The sequence below is a fragment of the Orussus abietinus genome, unplaced genomic scaffold, assembly GCF_000612105.2.
Source record: "Orussus abietinus isolate OABI.00-Male unplaced genomic scaffold, Oabi_2.0 scaffold27, whole genome shotgun sequence".
Lineage (NCBI taxonomy): Eukaryota > Metazoa > Arthropoda > Insecta > Hymenoptera > Orussidae > Orussus > Orussus abietinus.
This window is the reverse complement of record NW_019394254.1, coordinates 939,812-951,819: the sequence shown is the minus strand read 5'-3', so window position 1 is coordinate 951,819 and position 12,008 is coordinate 939,812. Positions and strand designations below refer to the sequence as shown.

Genomic DNA, 12,008 nt, shown 5'->3' with positions numbered 1-12,008 from the left:
TGACGCGTCGATCACTTGCGTTAAAAATAAATAATACTGAAATAGTAAAATAACAAAAATAGTAAAAAGTAGATCGGCATCGTATGTATCGAGCGTTGTTCTTTGTCCAATAAAACAGGGAAAGTCCAAGGTATGTGAGCTACACGTGACGAAGTCACGATAAGGTAATCGGTTTTATTATTTCACGAGGTTATGCAACGGAACAGTGCGGGCAAGAAACCTGAGCCGGCGAGGAAATAATGAAGTGCGATTAGATAGGACCAGGAAATTACGAGAGGTCTTGATAATGACGTTATTTTATTTGGCTCGATAGGTTTCACGGGTTCTACGGTTTGTTTTGTTGGACTGTGCATTTAAATTTGGCGATTCCTTTAAATGGAGAGGCTTGGTCACGTGGGGCGTTCCAGTTGGCGACTAGTTCACGAGGCGCTCCGAGAGATGGCGAAACCCTCTTGTGCTGCCCTCGGTGGAGAATGCAGTCAGCTAACGCACTTACCCTCAACAGCGGTTCATTTCTGATAATATCAGAGATGATCTCTGGTGTGTAACCCCTTAAACAATGAGAATGAAGGACGCGATTAAAATAATTAAAATTTATTTTTTTGCTCAGTTAAAATATTCTGGGTGGTCCACGTGATGTGTCACGAGATTCTTTAATAGGTTATACATACATATACCCTTATCATTGATTATAACAAAGAGAATTTTCTCTTCAAATTGGAATAACATCCTCCAGCCACTGTTTCGTTAAACCTTATAAGCTTTTCTATTTTTCCTGCGATTGTACATCTCTGGACGGAGTATTGTGGTCTTTCTTAAAAGATATTCTCAAAATAAAGTACATATTCCCCTTTTGAGTGTTTTCAGATCTCAATGTCTGTGAATCGTTATTCGACGATTATTAATTCACGTTCGACATTATTTAGTGTACATCCGTATAGATCTTGACGTAACGCTTTCTTAAAACTTTAGACCATTCATATTTTACAAAAATATTGTATAATGTCCTATATGTATATATACACTTAAAAAGATTACCCTACGCAAGGTGGCAGTTTGTCTATTTAATAATTGGTCATAGGCGCAACTGTCATTGGATGCTAAAGTGACTTTTTACGAGTCGTCCAATGAGATGCAGAGCTTGGAAGGTCTTGTTGGGCTGTAATCGTTGTCTCAGCAAGTAATAAGTCAAGGCCTTGAACAGAATTAAGATGACCAGGAGAGCACTGAAGTCTATCCAGAAGACGATGTTCTCCATTCCTGAAAGTCAACGAGATTTTCTGACTTAATTTAATTACTAATAATAATAAGTAGCACCTTAATAGATTTTATCAAGTAAAGGGGACTTACCCATAACTCGTAACAGTTCTCGTGGCACTCGATATTGACAATATATCTCGGTAGGTGGGCACGGCAGTTTCTCTCGATTGTAGCCATAAGTGGCTCCAATAAGACCTTCCAAGCCGTACCGAATGTAACTTATGTACATGATCAGGATTCTATACATTGGCAAAGGTTCCGGATTGCCCATCCCCTGAATTGCAAACAGCATTAGTGGTACCGAGAAAGCTGGTCCCACAAATATCCCGTTCTAAAATGGTGTATGATTATGTCAAATTTTCTTCTAACAATTTGCTATGTCGGCAACTAAAAATAACGCACCACAATGTTTAAGGTACTAGCGATGGCCGACCCCATGCTTTCCGCAATCAAGGCACAGATGATACATGTGCTAAAGAACATGGAGAATCTAAAGAGTTCCATTGGCTGGCCAGTTATCACGTAAACCATCGTTAAGTAGATTGTCGCCAGAATTACCTGTGAAAAGAATATTAAACTTAACGAGTTTTGTTAAGAAAATCTTAGATGAACACACGAGACCAACCTGGCCGGGAATATTGGATAAGGTCATGGCACAAAAGTATGGACTCAAGTCGTACCACCTGTTAAAGTGCTCCCTCTTCACATGTTGGACCTCAGAAGGAACTGCAACAAGAAGAATAAATGGAAAAAATGTCAGAATAAGTCAAAACAAGCGACCGTGATCTTACAATGTAATAAGACAGGCAACATTGGCACGTAGAGGAAGATTATCAGACACGTGAAGCAGAAGCCGAAGTTGAAGAGCGTCTTCGAGCCATCATTACCGATGTTGAGGAACAGTCCTCCGATTATGAATCCCAGGAATACATGTAAGGACATTTTCAAGTACATGTAGTTCTGCAAGAATTCAGAAATAATACAATAATTAACGAGTCTTATGCCATGGGCACCCTATGCAGTGTACATCGATAACAGTTTCCTGAAGTAACGTAGTCTTCAAGTATTAACAAGGATTACCCTATTTCTGTATAATTGCAACATCATCCTCCGAAGCAAGGTTTGGAACTGCGTGCACCATGGGACCTCAGAAATCTGCTCGGGTTCGATCTCTTGATACTTCGATTTCTCGATTGGCACTATTGACAATCTGGTATCAACATAGCTGACCATTCTGTCCACCAGCTCCACGCCGTATTCACCGGAAGACACTTCGATGACTGAGGGAATAAAAAATATTTAAAATATATATACCTATAAGTTTTATATATCTGCTCGTAATAATTCAGAATTTAAAAGAGAAATTACATTACTTTAATAATTACGGGCATGCGTACTCTCATTCTGTGAACTCACTGAAATCAGCGGGATTGTAATGAGTCGGACAATCGATGCCAATGTGCTGTAAGAATGGCACGACATTGTCAACGGGGCCTCTATAGACACACTGGCCGGCAGCCACGACAAATACGTGCTGAAATTTGCTGAAAATCTTCGCACTAGGTGTGTGAATCGAGCAAACCACCGTTCTGCCTCCTCTGGCCACTCTTCGAAGCAGATCCACGCATTGCACCGAGGACAGTTCATCCAGGCCCCTGAAAGTGTAATTAATTTTACTAATTCTCCTTTCTTATTCCTTACCACTGACTTTCTACACAGCCACATCAAGAGGAACTTCCTTACGTAGTGGGTTCATCCAGAAATATCACCGGAGGGTTATTCACCAGTTCGAGGGCTATCGAAAGCCTCTTTCGTTCCCCACCCGATAGCCTCTCCGTAATGGTATCCCTCACTCGACTCAGTCTTAAGGTATTCAAGATCTCCTCTATCTGAAAAAGAAACCGTAAATGCATTTATTATTCAATTTAATAAACTTGTCGGTTGCAGCATCGAAGTCCTTGTATGATTTAACCACCGATGATGACTTCGCCAAGGAATCTACGCATAATTTCCTACACCTGTCGGAGTGTCTAATAAATCGACCCTGGCTCTACAAAGAAATGGCAGACTGTGAAAAATCTGCGATTCTCCACGGAGGCTGCGTCCAAGATCTGCAGTTCTGGAGCCCATTGTCTACGCTGAAGTGCATTCCCCATGAGGTTGTACGCACTCGCCCCGGGTGGTAGTTACTGTTAATGTGCAAATCAAGTGCGGTTTATGTTCCACGAAGGTATCCCACTCCGTTCGTGGGATGCGCGTTCCGCTCACGAGTTTCTCGTGGGATTTCTTCCTAACAATGGCTGAATAATTCCTCGGCGTAATTGTGCTTTCGATATTTTCAGGTACGAAGCAGTTCAACCTCATCTTGAAGACGCTACTTTTCGACGTCTTCACCTGGCAGAGTGGCTTGGATACATTTTATAATTGCTGTGCGGGGTGTATTAGACAAAGTGTACTACCGTGGCGAGCTTCGAGGCCTTTGAAAACTTCGGACCCAATTTTAGATCAGTGGCGAAGGTCATGGCCTCGTGAACAGTCAGACTCGGTTGGGTCAAGTCCTCCTGCATAATGTAGCACGACGATCGTCGGAACTCCCGAAGGTTTCTCGGCTTCCCGTTGACGGTGATCAGCCCTCCGGCTTCGTTGACCCTGGAAAAGGAAACGTCCATTTTTAGAGAATCCTGGAATCCTATTAAAATAAGAGCGACTTTGCGGTGCAAGGCATTTCCTTCAGAATTCCATGCACGTGGCACTCGGCGGCCAGCTATTCTATTACGCTATTCTTAAGACGAGTCTAGATGACTGTTAAAAAAGGTACCGCGATCTACGTGGCATTGATTCCATGTTATTTGCCGTCAGTGACATTTATCATACGTTATCATACGTTCGGGATCGCCGCGTTTATCGAGAAACTTTTTTTGCCTCTGCCCGGCAAAACCGCCCTCAAAGTCATAATGTTACAATATATCCTGCATTTACATATTGTAATTTAATTGAATCGTGATCGACTCAACGTGATAAACGGGTACATGTTTAATTACCGTTATCTTCCCTTTCTTTTTTTGCGGGATTAATGTCCATGACGTACCCTTTTTATACTTCTCTATTTTATAAATTGCCGGGAACTTCCAATTAAGTTTATGATAAGGATTTCTTTTCCTCGTGGAAATTACATGTTAGACGGGCACGTGGAAACTGAGTTAAGCAAAAGGTCGCATTTAATTACTCGGGTCATATCTATGTGCATTCAAATTTCATTCATACTCATTCATATTCAATAACAAAGGTGAATGTCAGATAGCGAAGGATTCTCCTCAAGGAGATATTTTACATGCATCCTCGCGATTTATTGCTATTCTATGCCGAAACATTCTACTCGTTGGACATTTCTGTCTATCTCTTTCATCTAATTTCATGCAAATTTCTGTTTTCTTTTCCGATACCCTTTAGATCCTCCGGCTTAACTGCTATTCGAAGCTGACTTTTGCCTCTTGCAATGTCTTTCTTTATGACGCGTGTCATGAGGACGGTATTTAGCAACCAGTGCCAATTGTCGTGGCAACGATTTCCCCGGCTTTGTCCGGCAAGGAGTCGCAAAATACGCTTTTTAATGGCAGCTGTCTCCAATGCGTGTCCATTGTTGCGCGTGAAAGCTGGCAAAACAATGGCCGAGCTTAAATAAAAGAAATGGAAAAAGTGACCCTTGAGGTGTACTTAAATTTTCGCCACTCACATCATTTCTCGACTCTGTGCGACTTAATCCCGCGAAAATTACTTTAACGGGGTCACTTTTTATTTTGACCTTTTTCAAGCCCCAAACGAGATTAGGGAATTCTTGTTCCCTCTCCCTTTCTCCGAGGAGAGGGAAAATCGGCCGAGGTTGGGGAAAGAAAAACTTCTACCGCTCCATCGAAGACAATTAAGTAATTAGATTGTCCTGGCGCGAGGGAATAAAAAGATGTAAGGAGCAATGACTTACTTGTAACCAGCCAGAACGTTGAGCAAGGTGGACTTTCCAGCTCCAGATGGGCCCAATATGGCTGTCAATTCTCCGGACTTGAATTGGCCGCTTATGCCACTCAGAATTAATTTTGACCCTGAAAAAAAGAGGTTTCTTTTTAATATCCATAATATTAATTTTATGTTCAGATCATCAAACTCGCTTTTCTTAAATTGACCGCTTGTGCCTCTCAGAATTAATTTTGACCCTAAAAAAAGAGGTTTCTTTTTAATATCCATAATATTAATTCTATGTTCAGATCATCAATCTCGCTTTTCTTAAATTGACCGCTTATGCCTCTCAGAATTAATTTTTACCCTATATCCATAATATTAATTCTATGTTCAGATCATCGAAGTCGCTTTTCTTAAATTGACCGCTTATGCCTCTCAGAATTAATTTTGACCCTGAAAAAAAGAGATTTCTTCTTAATATCCATAATATTAATTCTATGTTCAGATCATCAATCTCGCTTTTCTTAAATTTATCGCTTATACCTCTCAGAATTAATTTTGACCCTGAAAAAAAGGGTCTTTTTATTATTCTCAATATTAATTTCATTTTCAAATCATCGAAGTCAACGCACGTTAGATAAATGAAGGAAAATTGAGATACGATGACAAATCTCTCGGAGGAATTTGCAACAATGATCGACCACGTGCTTCTTCGTTAAGGACGACGCACGATATCTACGATGAAAAAAGAAAGAAAATGAAGGACGTCGCAATCTGAAATGTCCTCCTCTTAGAACTCTGCACTCGACCATTGTCATGAAATGCCAATCGAGTTGTCGAGGTGAAGGAAAGTTTTCCGACCGCTCAATCATGAATTAGTGATTCGAATCACGCGTACACCTCCCATTAGAATGCGTCATAAGACACGTGGGTGGCCTCATTAACGTAATACCAGATACAAATATGAAAAGCGTCAAATCGGACATTTCAGGGAAAATGAATCACTGCTTTCCCGGTTTTTGCAGGCCACTCGACAACGCGACAAATACACAATGACGCACATATTAAATGACCGCCCAACAGAGGATGAAACTCATTACAGGGAGTACCAAGGAAAAAAAAAAGGAAGAAGAAAAAGACGGAGTTATTAAAAAGAATCACAGATATTAAAATCGTCAAGAGTGAAAGAAAGGAAGCAAGAGGTAAACGATGCATCATCAAGAGTTGCATAAACACGAAACAGTTAAGGAGGGTCACGGAAGGAAAAAAAGACGTAAATGGAATATCGTAAAGAAGCGTTGCTTAATAATCACGATTATCACGATCGTGGATATGCGATAATGGAATTCATATTTCAAAGTCGTCGCCAATCGCAGTTCTCATCGAAAGGTGCCTAACAATAGAAAAAGGTGACAGAGGATCAAGCTCAAGGAAGCTCGTGACGTCAGTATTAACTCATTGTTCCAGTTTGAATGCGGTTAAATTTTGCGTTGGGGGATATTTAATCGTTTTCGGAATTAGAAGTCACCGAAGGAGGGAGAGAGAGAAAATAGTATTAGCAAGTCGTTATGACCGCCCCGGAAAAAAACAGCTGATGTGTTCACTTTGTTATCCGACCTAGACGGGCGAGGTCGCGGGAATCGCCGACGAATTAGAAAACGCTATTAAGGAAAAAAAGGAAAAAAAAAGGAAAAAAAAGTGCCGCACCTTGAGCCAAAGAAAAATCTCGCGACTGTCCTTTTCCCGCAATCTCCACCTCGCAGTTTTTCTAACAGTGATTCTTTGAACTCGCATTATAATATTCACTCCGGCGAGGGTCGATTAATGTAACCATCGTATGTACATACGCATTGTTTTTCAACTTCGATTAACAATTGACACGATGCGAAGTGAAGGTAACTAAAGTGATGCCGAAAGTTGCGCTATCGATTTCCCCGCACGTATTAGAAAGGTTCCGAATAAGTGAAAACGCCCAAAAGCGAAGCTGCTTGGACTTTGAATTAGACCTGGGCATAATTTTTGGTCTGTTGACATCTAGGGTCGTCTGCGTCACAATTGTGCCCATAATTATGAAAGTGGTCTAAGTCAAAATTAACAAAAAAATGAGTTTATCACAGTTATTTCACGCCACATTATTTTAAACTAAATTAATTCAATGTAACTTCGAAACAAAAAATATATGACAGACCACTTTCATAATTTTCGCATTTAATTGTGCCCATAATTATGAAAGTGGTCTAAGTCAAAATTAACAAAAAAATGAGTTTATCACAGTTATTTCACGCCACATTATTTTAAACTAAATTAATTCAATGTAACTTCGAAACAAAAAATATATGACAGACCACTTTCATAATTTTCGCATTTAATTGTGCCCATAATTATGAAAGTGGTCTAAGTCAAAATTAACAAAAAAATGAGTTTATCACAGTTATTTCACGCCACATTATTTTAAACTAAATTAATTCAATGTAACTTCGAAATAAAAAATATATGACTTGGACCACTTTCATAGTTATGGGCACAATTGTTATCGCGTCTCCAAGGGGACCACTGATTTCCTCCGAGAAATTTCAATTTAAACCCATTGTCAAAATAGTAAAACCTCCACTTTCCTGACTTCGTTTCCTCGCAAGAACACATTTTTTTCCATTAATTTCGTAAACGGGAAAAAGAAAAAAGAATCTGTGCGATACCAGACATCGCGTACCGTCCATTAACACGTGTAATGTCCGAGTAAATCGTTGGACTTTATTTATGAAAAAAAAAAATAAAAATAAAATAAAGAAAAAGGGAGGGAATATTTCCAAAGCCATGCAGTGATAAACGCTTCCGATAGTGTTAACTCGACGCCGAGTCAACGCAGACGAGTTGAATAAATGTTGATCTTACTGCAAAAAGGTGAAGGTTGCGACTTTACCGGGAATACGACAATTGACAAGTGAAAACAGTTTTAACGCCGACTTTGCCAAGCCAAGAATCCCCACCTCTGATTTATTTGTTAACGACAAATCAACGAAAAGAGAGAGGCCCGATTACGCGAAGTGAGACGGCAATTGTTGAAAACAACTTCCCAATTAATTTCTTCGCCGATAAATTGTTAGGCTGTGTCAAAGTTCCGTCTGGACTGGATTGCCTTGTTAATGCGATTGATAACAATGCACATATTGCCAAGTCTATTAGGGTTTTTTTTTGCGACCTCTCTGTGCAGATCTTCACGCTTCTGTCGCGACCTTTTGACCCGACGTGAATCATTTCAGACAAACGAGACCGTATTGATGTGTAACCATTAGGTGCCCCTTTACCTCTGCAATTTTGCCAATGAATGACGCTCGATTTTTCATGCTTTTAAGTTTTCCTTTCTAAGGGGGATTTTCTTTCTCACCTTTCCGGCCGGTCGGCACGGCATATGTGAGGTCATTGAATTCGATGTCAATGGGCGCCCTGCTTGTCAAGGGTGACGAGGAGTCATCGGTCGGCTCGTTGACAATTGTGCAGCACTTCCGGACAGAGTTTTCCGAATTCCATTCATCGTTCGAGTCCATCTTCGACGAAAAGCTTCCGCCCAATATCTCTCACATCCTCTCCGCTATCAGTGGACCTCTCCTCCCTCTATCATCGATCCTAAAAAAAGGTACAAACTGAAGTTCCACAATGGAAATAAAATCGCGCGATGAAGAATCACGAAAAAAAAAAAATTAAACTTCGTTACTTAAACTGGTAAAAAAAATTAGACTACAAATTGAGACCGTCAGGAAAATTAAGCTTTATAAATCAAGCCTCATAAAGACATTCAAGCGTGATAAATTAATTTCATGGAGAGTATTTGAAGTTCCACGATGGAAATAAAAACGTGCAATGAAGAATCACGAAAAACAAAAATTAAGCTTCGTTACTTAAACTGGTAAAAAAAAATTAGACTACAAATTGAGACCGTCAGGAAAATTAAGCTTTATAAATCAAGCCTCATAAAGACATTTAAGCCCGATAAATTAATTTCATGGAGAGTGTTAAGCTCTATAAATTAAGCCTTGACAGGAAATTAAGCTTCGTAGAGGGAATTGAGCCTCGTAAATGATGTTTCTAAAATAAATTCCCCCGTATGTAAATAAGTCCTTTCTTTTAACAGGGAGTCTGCAAGTGCAGCGGAGTCATTTTATTCTCGTCACGAGGGCATCGTCGAGACGCATCTGCCGGAGACAAAACAGTTACACGTACTGCACTCGAGTAAATAACCGTCGATGCCAATTTTTCCAATGTTTTTCCTCCTTTCCTCTCGACCGAGGGCCGTGACTTGTGCGCGGTGCAAGAATGACAATGCATTGTCAAGTCGAGCCGGCCGCGAATTTTCTTGGTCGATTTCGACACTTTAATTTCAGTTCCCTACGAATTGAATTTCGAGTCGATACGAGACGTCGACGAGGAGGTCGAAGGAGTGGAGCTTTAATATTAATAGAAATGTCCAAAGTAAGAGCCTCTTTGTCAAGGAGTATGAAACGTTTACGCATTCGCTGCACTTGCACCCCGTTTCCGGTCTTGCATGTACCATGGCTTCTCTGCAGCTGTTCTAAATAAAGATTCAAGCCCGACGAGCGACTGCAACGCGTAATTGAGCCTTACGTCGCTTCGGAGAAGAAATTTTAACTCTTCGGTTCGACCAGCAGCAAAAACGCCGACTCGAGGGAAGAGCTTCTATTTGTTTCCGATGCTTTCTATTCCGCCTGGATGTATTTTTCTTTTTCTTTATTTTCTTAACGCATCCCCGGGGAGTATCTCGGGAAACGGAAGCCCTAGGAAACATCGAAAAGCATTAGTAAGGAGAACCGAATTTCCAGAGTAATTTCCAAATTCAGGTGGAAAGGACGGCCGCAAGTAGAATTGCCGCTCTCCTGGTCAGACCTGGGGACTATTTCCACCTGAACCTGGATTTAAAATTCAGGGAAGAATTTTCGTAACATCAGAGTGGATCTTTTAAACGAACACCAGGATCGGTGGGGTTCCGCGTCTCGACCTACCCCAACATTCTATGCCCGACCTACCCTAATAGGATTTTTCCACTTCCATGTGCCCGTTAATATCGAAAATTCTCCCTTCACTTAACATTTATCGCATCCTAGTTTTTCCACCAATATTTTTTAGGTCGACGAGCTTAACCTACCCTTAACTATTCAGAAGCTAACCTAACTTGTCCTTACCCTTTATTCCACGCATCCACTGTTTTTCGAAATCTTTCCCTCGGTTGACATCTATCGTCCCGTATATTTTTAATCTTTAAAACACCTCTACCCCTTAGTATATAGTTTTAACTATTACCAGATATTTTTTTACAATGTACGCCGATTGCAACGTGGTGTGGAATGTTTATCTACGGGCGACGTGTCGCGACCTCGTGTGATGATCGATCGGCCGCGACGGAACCGCAGCGGTGCGCACGGCGCGGAGGATCGAGACGTACTGCGCGACCGCGACCGCCACTCGGAACGGGGAGCCCTGATAATTCGAGCAGCCCCCGTGTGACGTAACGAGACGCGCAACCCTGTGCGCGCAGCTCCGGCGCGCGCTGATTGGTCCGCCCGACGGCGAGCGCGACGCTGATTGGTCGGTTCCGCTGAGCCTCGCGCGCTGATTGGTCGACATCCAAACCAGGCCCCAACAGGCGCGCGGGTGAAAAAATTCATCTGAAACGTAACCTCTATCCTCGATCTCATCGAAGTAACGATCCTTTAATAAATAAATATACTACCACAAAGGGTTGACATTAACACCTATATTCTGTAAAAACCATAATGTGGCTTAATGTCTTGTAGATTTCAGGGCGATTGGTAAATGTGGAAAAGTGACCGTTTAACATTTGGTCTACTATTGCCCGCACGTCGTGAGGAATTTCGCCCATATGTCGGAACGTCTTATCGGTGAGACGGTTGGAAGCATAAAAATTCTCCTGAAATTGGTGTTGTGTCTTTAAAATGGGGACATTGAGAGAGGAAATGAGATAATTCGTCCCTCGCGACAACATGGGATGCATTGACCCGACGAGACGCGGTAGAGATAAAAATCCACGCTGCTGATAAGGACACGCGAGATGAGATTTCGGTGTCAGCTGGTGGACTGGAATGAAATCCAACACGTTTTATTTCCGCCTGTGATGATAAAACTGGTCGAAATGGAAAACATCCGAAGGAACATAAATTCATCCCACAAATGCGCTATATGAATTTAAATTCGAATAATGCGAAATAAGATTCGTTAAGTGAAGAAAATCACCCGAGCCATTATCATAATCACCGGCGTATGTAAAATATCCATCATGCTATTTAAACTCGTCCTTGTACAATGGAATGATTCCGCGAGTGAATTAAGTAGGACTGATACAATAGATAAAAAAAGAAAAGAAGAAAACTACTTAGTTGCGCGACTCCAGAAATATGAGTAATTGCATTCCATTCGTAATCAGAGTCTCTATACATCGTCTGGCAACACGCACGGATTTTCCACTGAATTAATCTACTGGCACGTTTTTAATCGAAACTTTGCAAGAAGCCCCTGTGACCTTCGAGGAAGATTTACATTTAATAACGCATTAGCGAAAACGCAAACGTCAAATCTAACGCGATCTCTGGCATCAATAAAAGATCCTTGCTTCCGAAGGAAAAAGAAAATGAAAAAGCAATATCACACGGCTCCTTTGGAGTTGCGCGATATTAATTGCCTCTCGTAATGGCACGTCTTACGGCTCGTAATTTGAAACATGTTAAGTGTGCAATCCTTATTCCTCCCGGGGTCGCAGGTTGCGC

General features: G+C 41.2%; 1 protein-coding gene and 2 long non-coding RNA genes across 7 annotated transcripts; 2 read left to right on the top strand and 1 right to left on the bottom strand.

The window, feature by feature from the left end:
• Positions 1-52: 52 nt before the first annotated feature.
• On the top strand, positions 53-1,770 carry LOC105694820. The gene is made up of 3 exons (XR_001103555.1): positions 53-130; positions 314-540; positions 1,676-1,770. It is a non-coding gene; the product is annotated as an uncharacterized LOC105694820 (long non-coding RNA).
• LOC105694814 (ATP-binding cassette sub-family G member 1-like) lies at positions 579-10,658 on the bottom strand. Of its 5 annotated transcripts, none has more exons than XM_012415837.2 (13): positions 10,410-10,658; positions 9,761-10,004; positions 8,600-8,838; positions 5,240-5,357; positions 3,720-3,909; positions 3,004-3,149; positions 2,677-2,915; positions 2,341-2,540; positions 2,052-2,220; positions 1,886-1,986; positions 1,663-1,818; positions 1,351-1,591; positions 579-1,260 (listed from the first exon to the last, which is right to left on the bottom strand). In XM_012415837.2, exons 3-13 carry the CDS (start codon positions 8,757-8,759, stop codon positions 1,091-1,093), a joined length of 1,890 nt encoding a protein of 629 aa, XP_012271260.1. In that variant the 5' UTR covers positions 8,760-8,838; positions 9,761-10,004; positions 10,410-10,658; the 3' UTR covers positions 579-1,090. The 5 variants fall into 5 exon arrangements, with proteins under 5 accessions (XP_012271260.1, XP_012271261.1, XP_012271259.1 ...); XM_012415838.1 differs by having other exon boundaries at positions 9,835-10,004; XM_012415836.2 differs by having other exon boundaries at positions 9,835-10,004; positions 10,528-10,658.
• Positions 2,854-3,713, top strand: LOC105694819. Its single transcript, XR_001103554.1, has 4 exons — positions 2,854-2,923; positions 2,980-3,129; positions 3,208-3,490; positions 3,603-3,713. It is a non-coding gene; the product is annotated as an uncharacterized LOC105694819 (long non-coding RNA).
• Positions 10,659-12,008: the final 1,350 nt, after the last annotated feature.

Coding starts and splice junctions, on each gene's coding strand:
- LOC105694814 (XM_012415837.2), bottom strand. CDS start 8,759: ATGGACTCGAACGATGAATGGAATTCGGAAAACTCTGTCCGGAAGTGC. Junction 3,150..3,719: donor AGGCCTCGAAGCTCGCCACG/GTAGTACACTTT, acceptor TTTCTTTTTCAG/ATAGAGGAGATCTTGAATAC. Junction 1,592..1,662: donor CTAGTACCTTAAACATTGTG/GTGCGTTATTTT, acceptor ACACCATTTTAG/AACGGGATATTTGTGGGACC.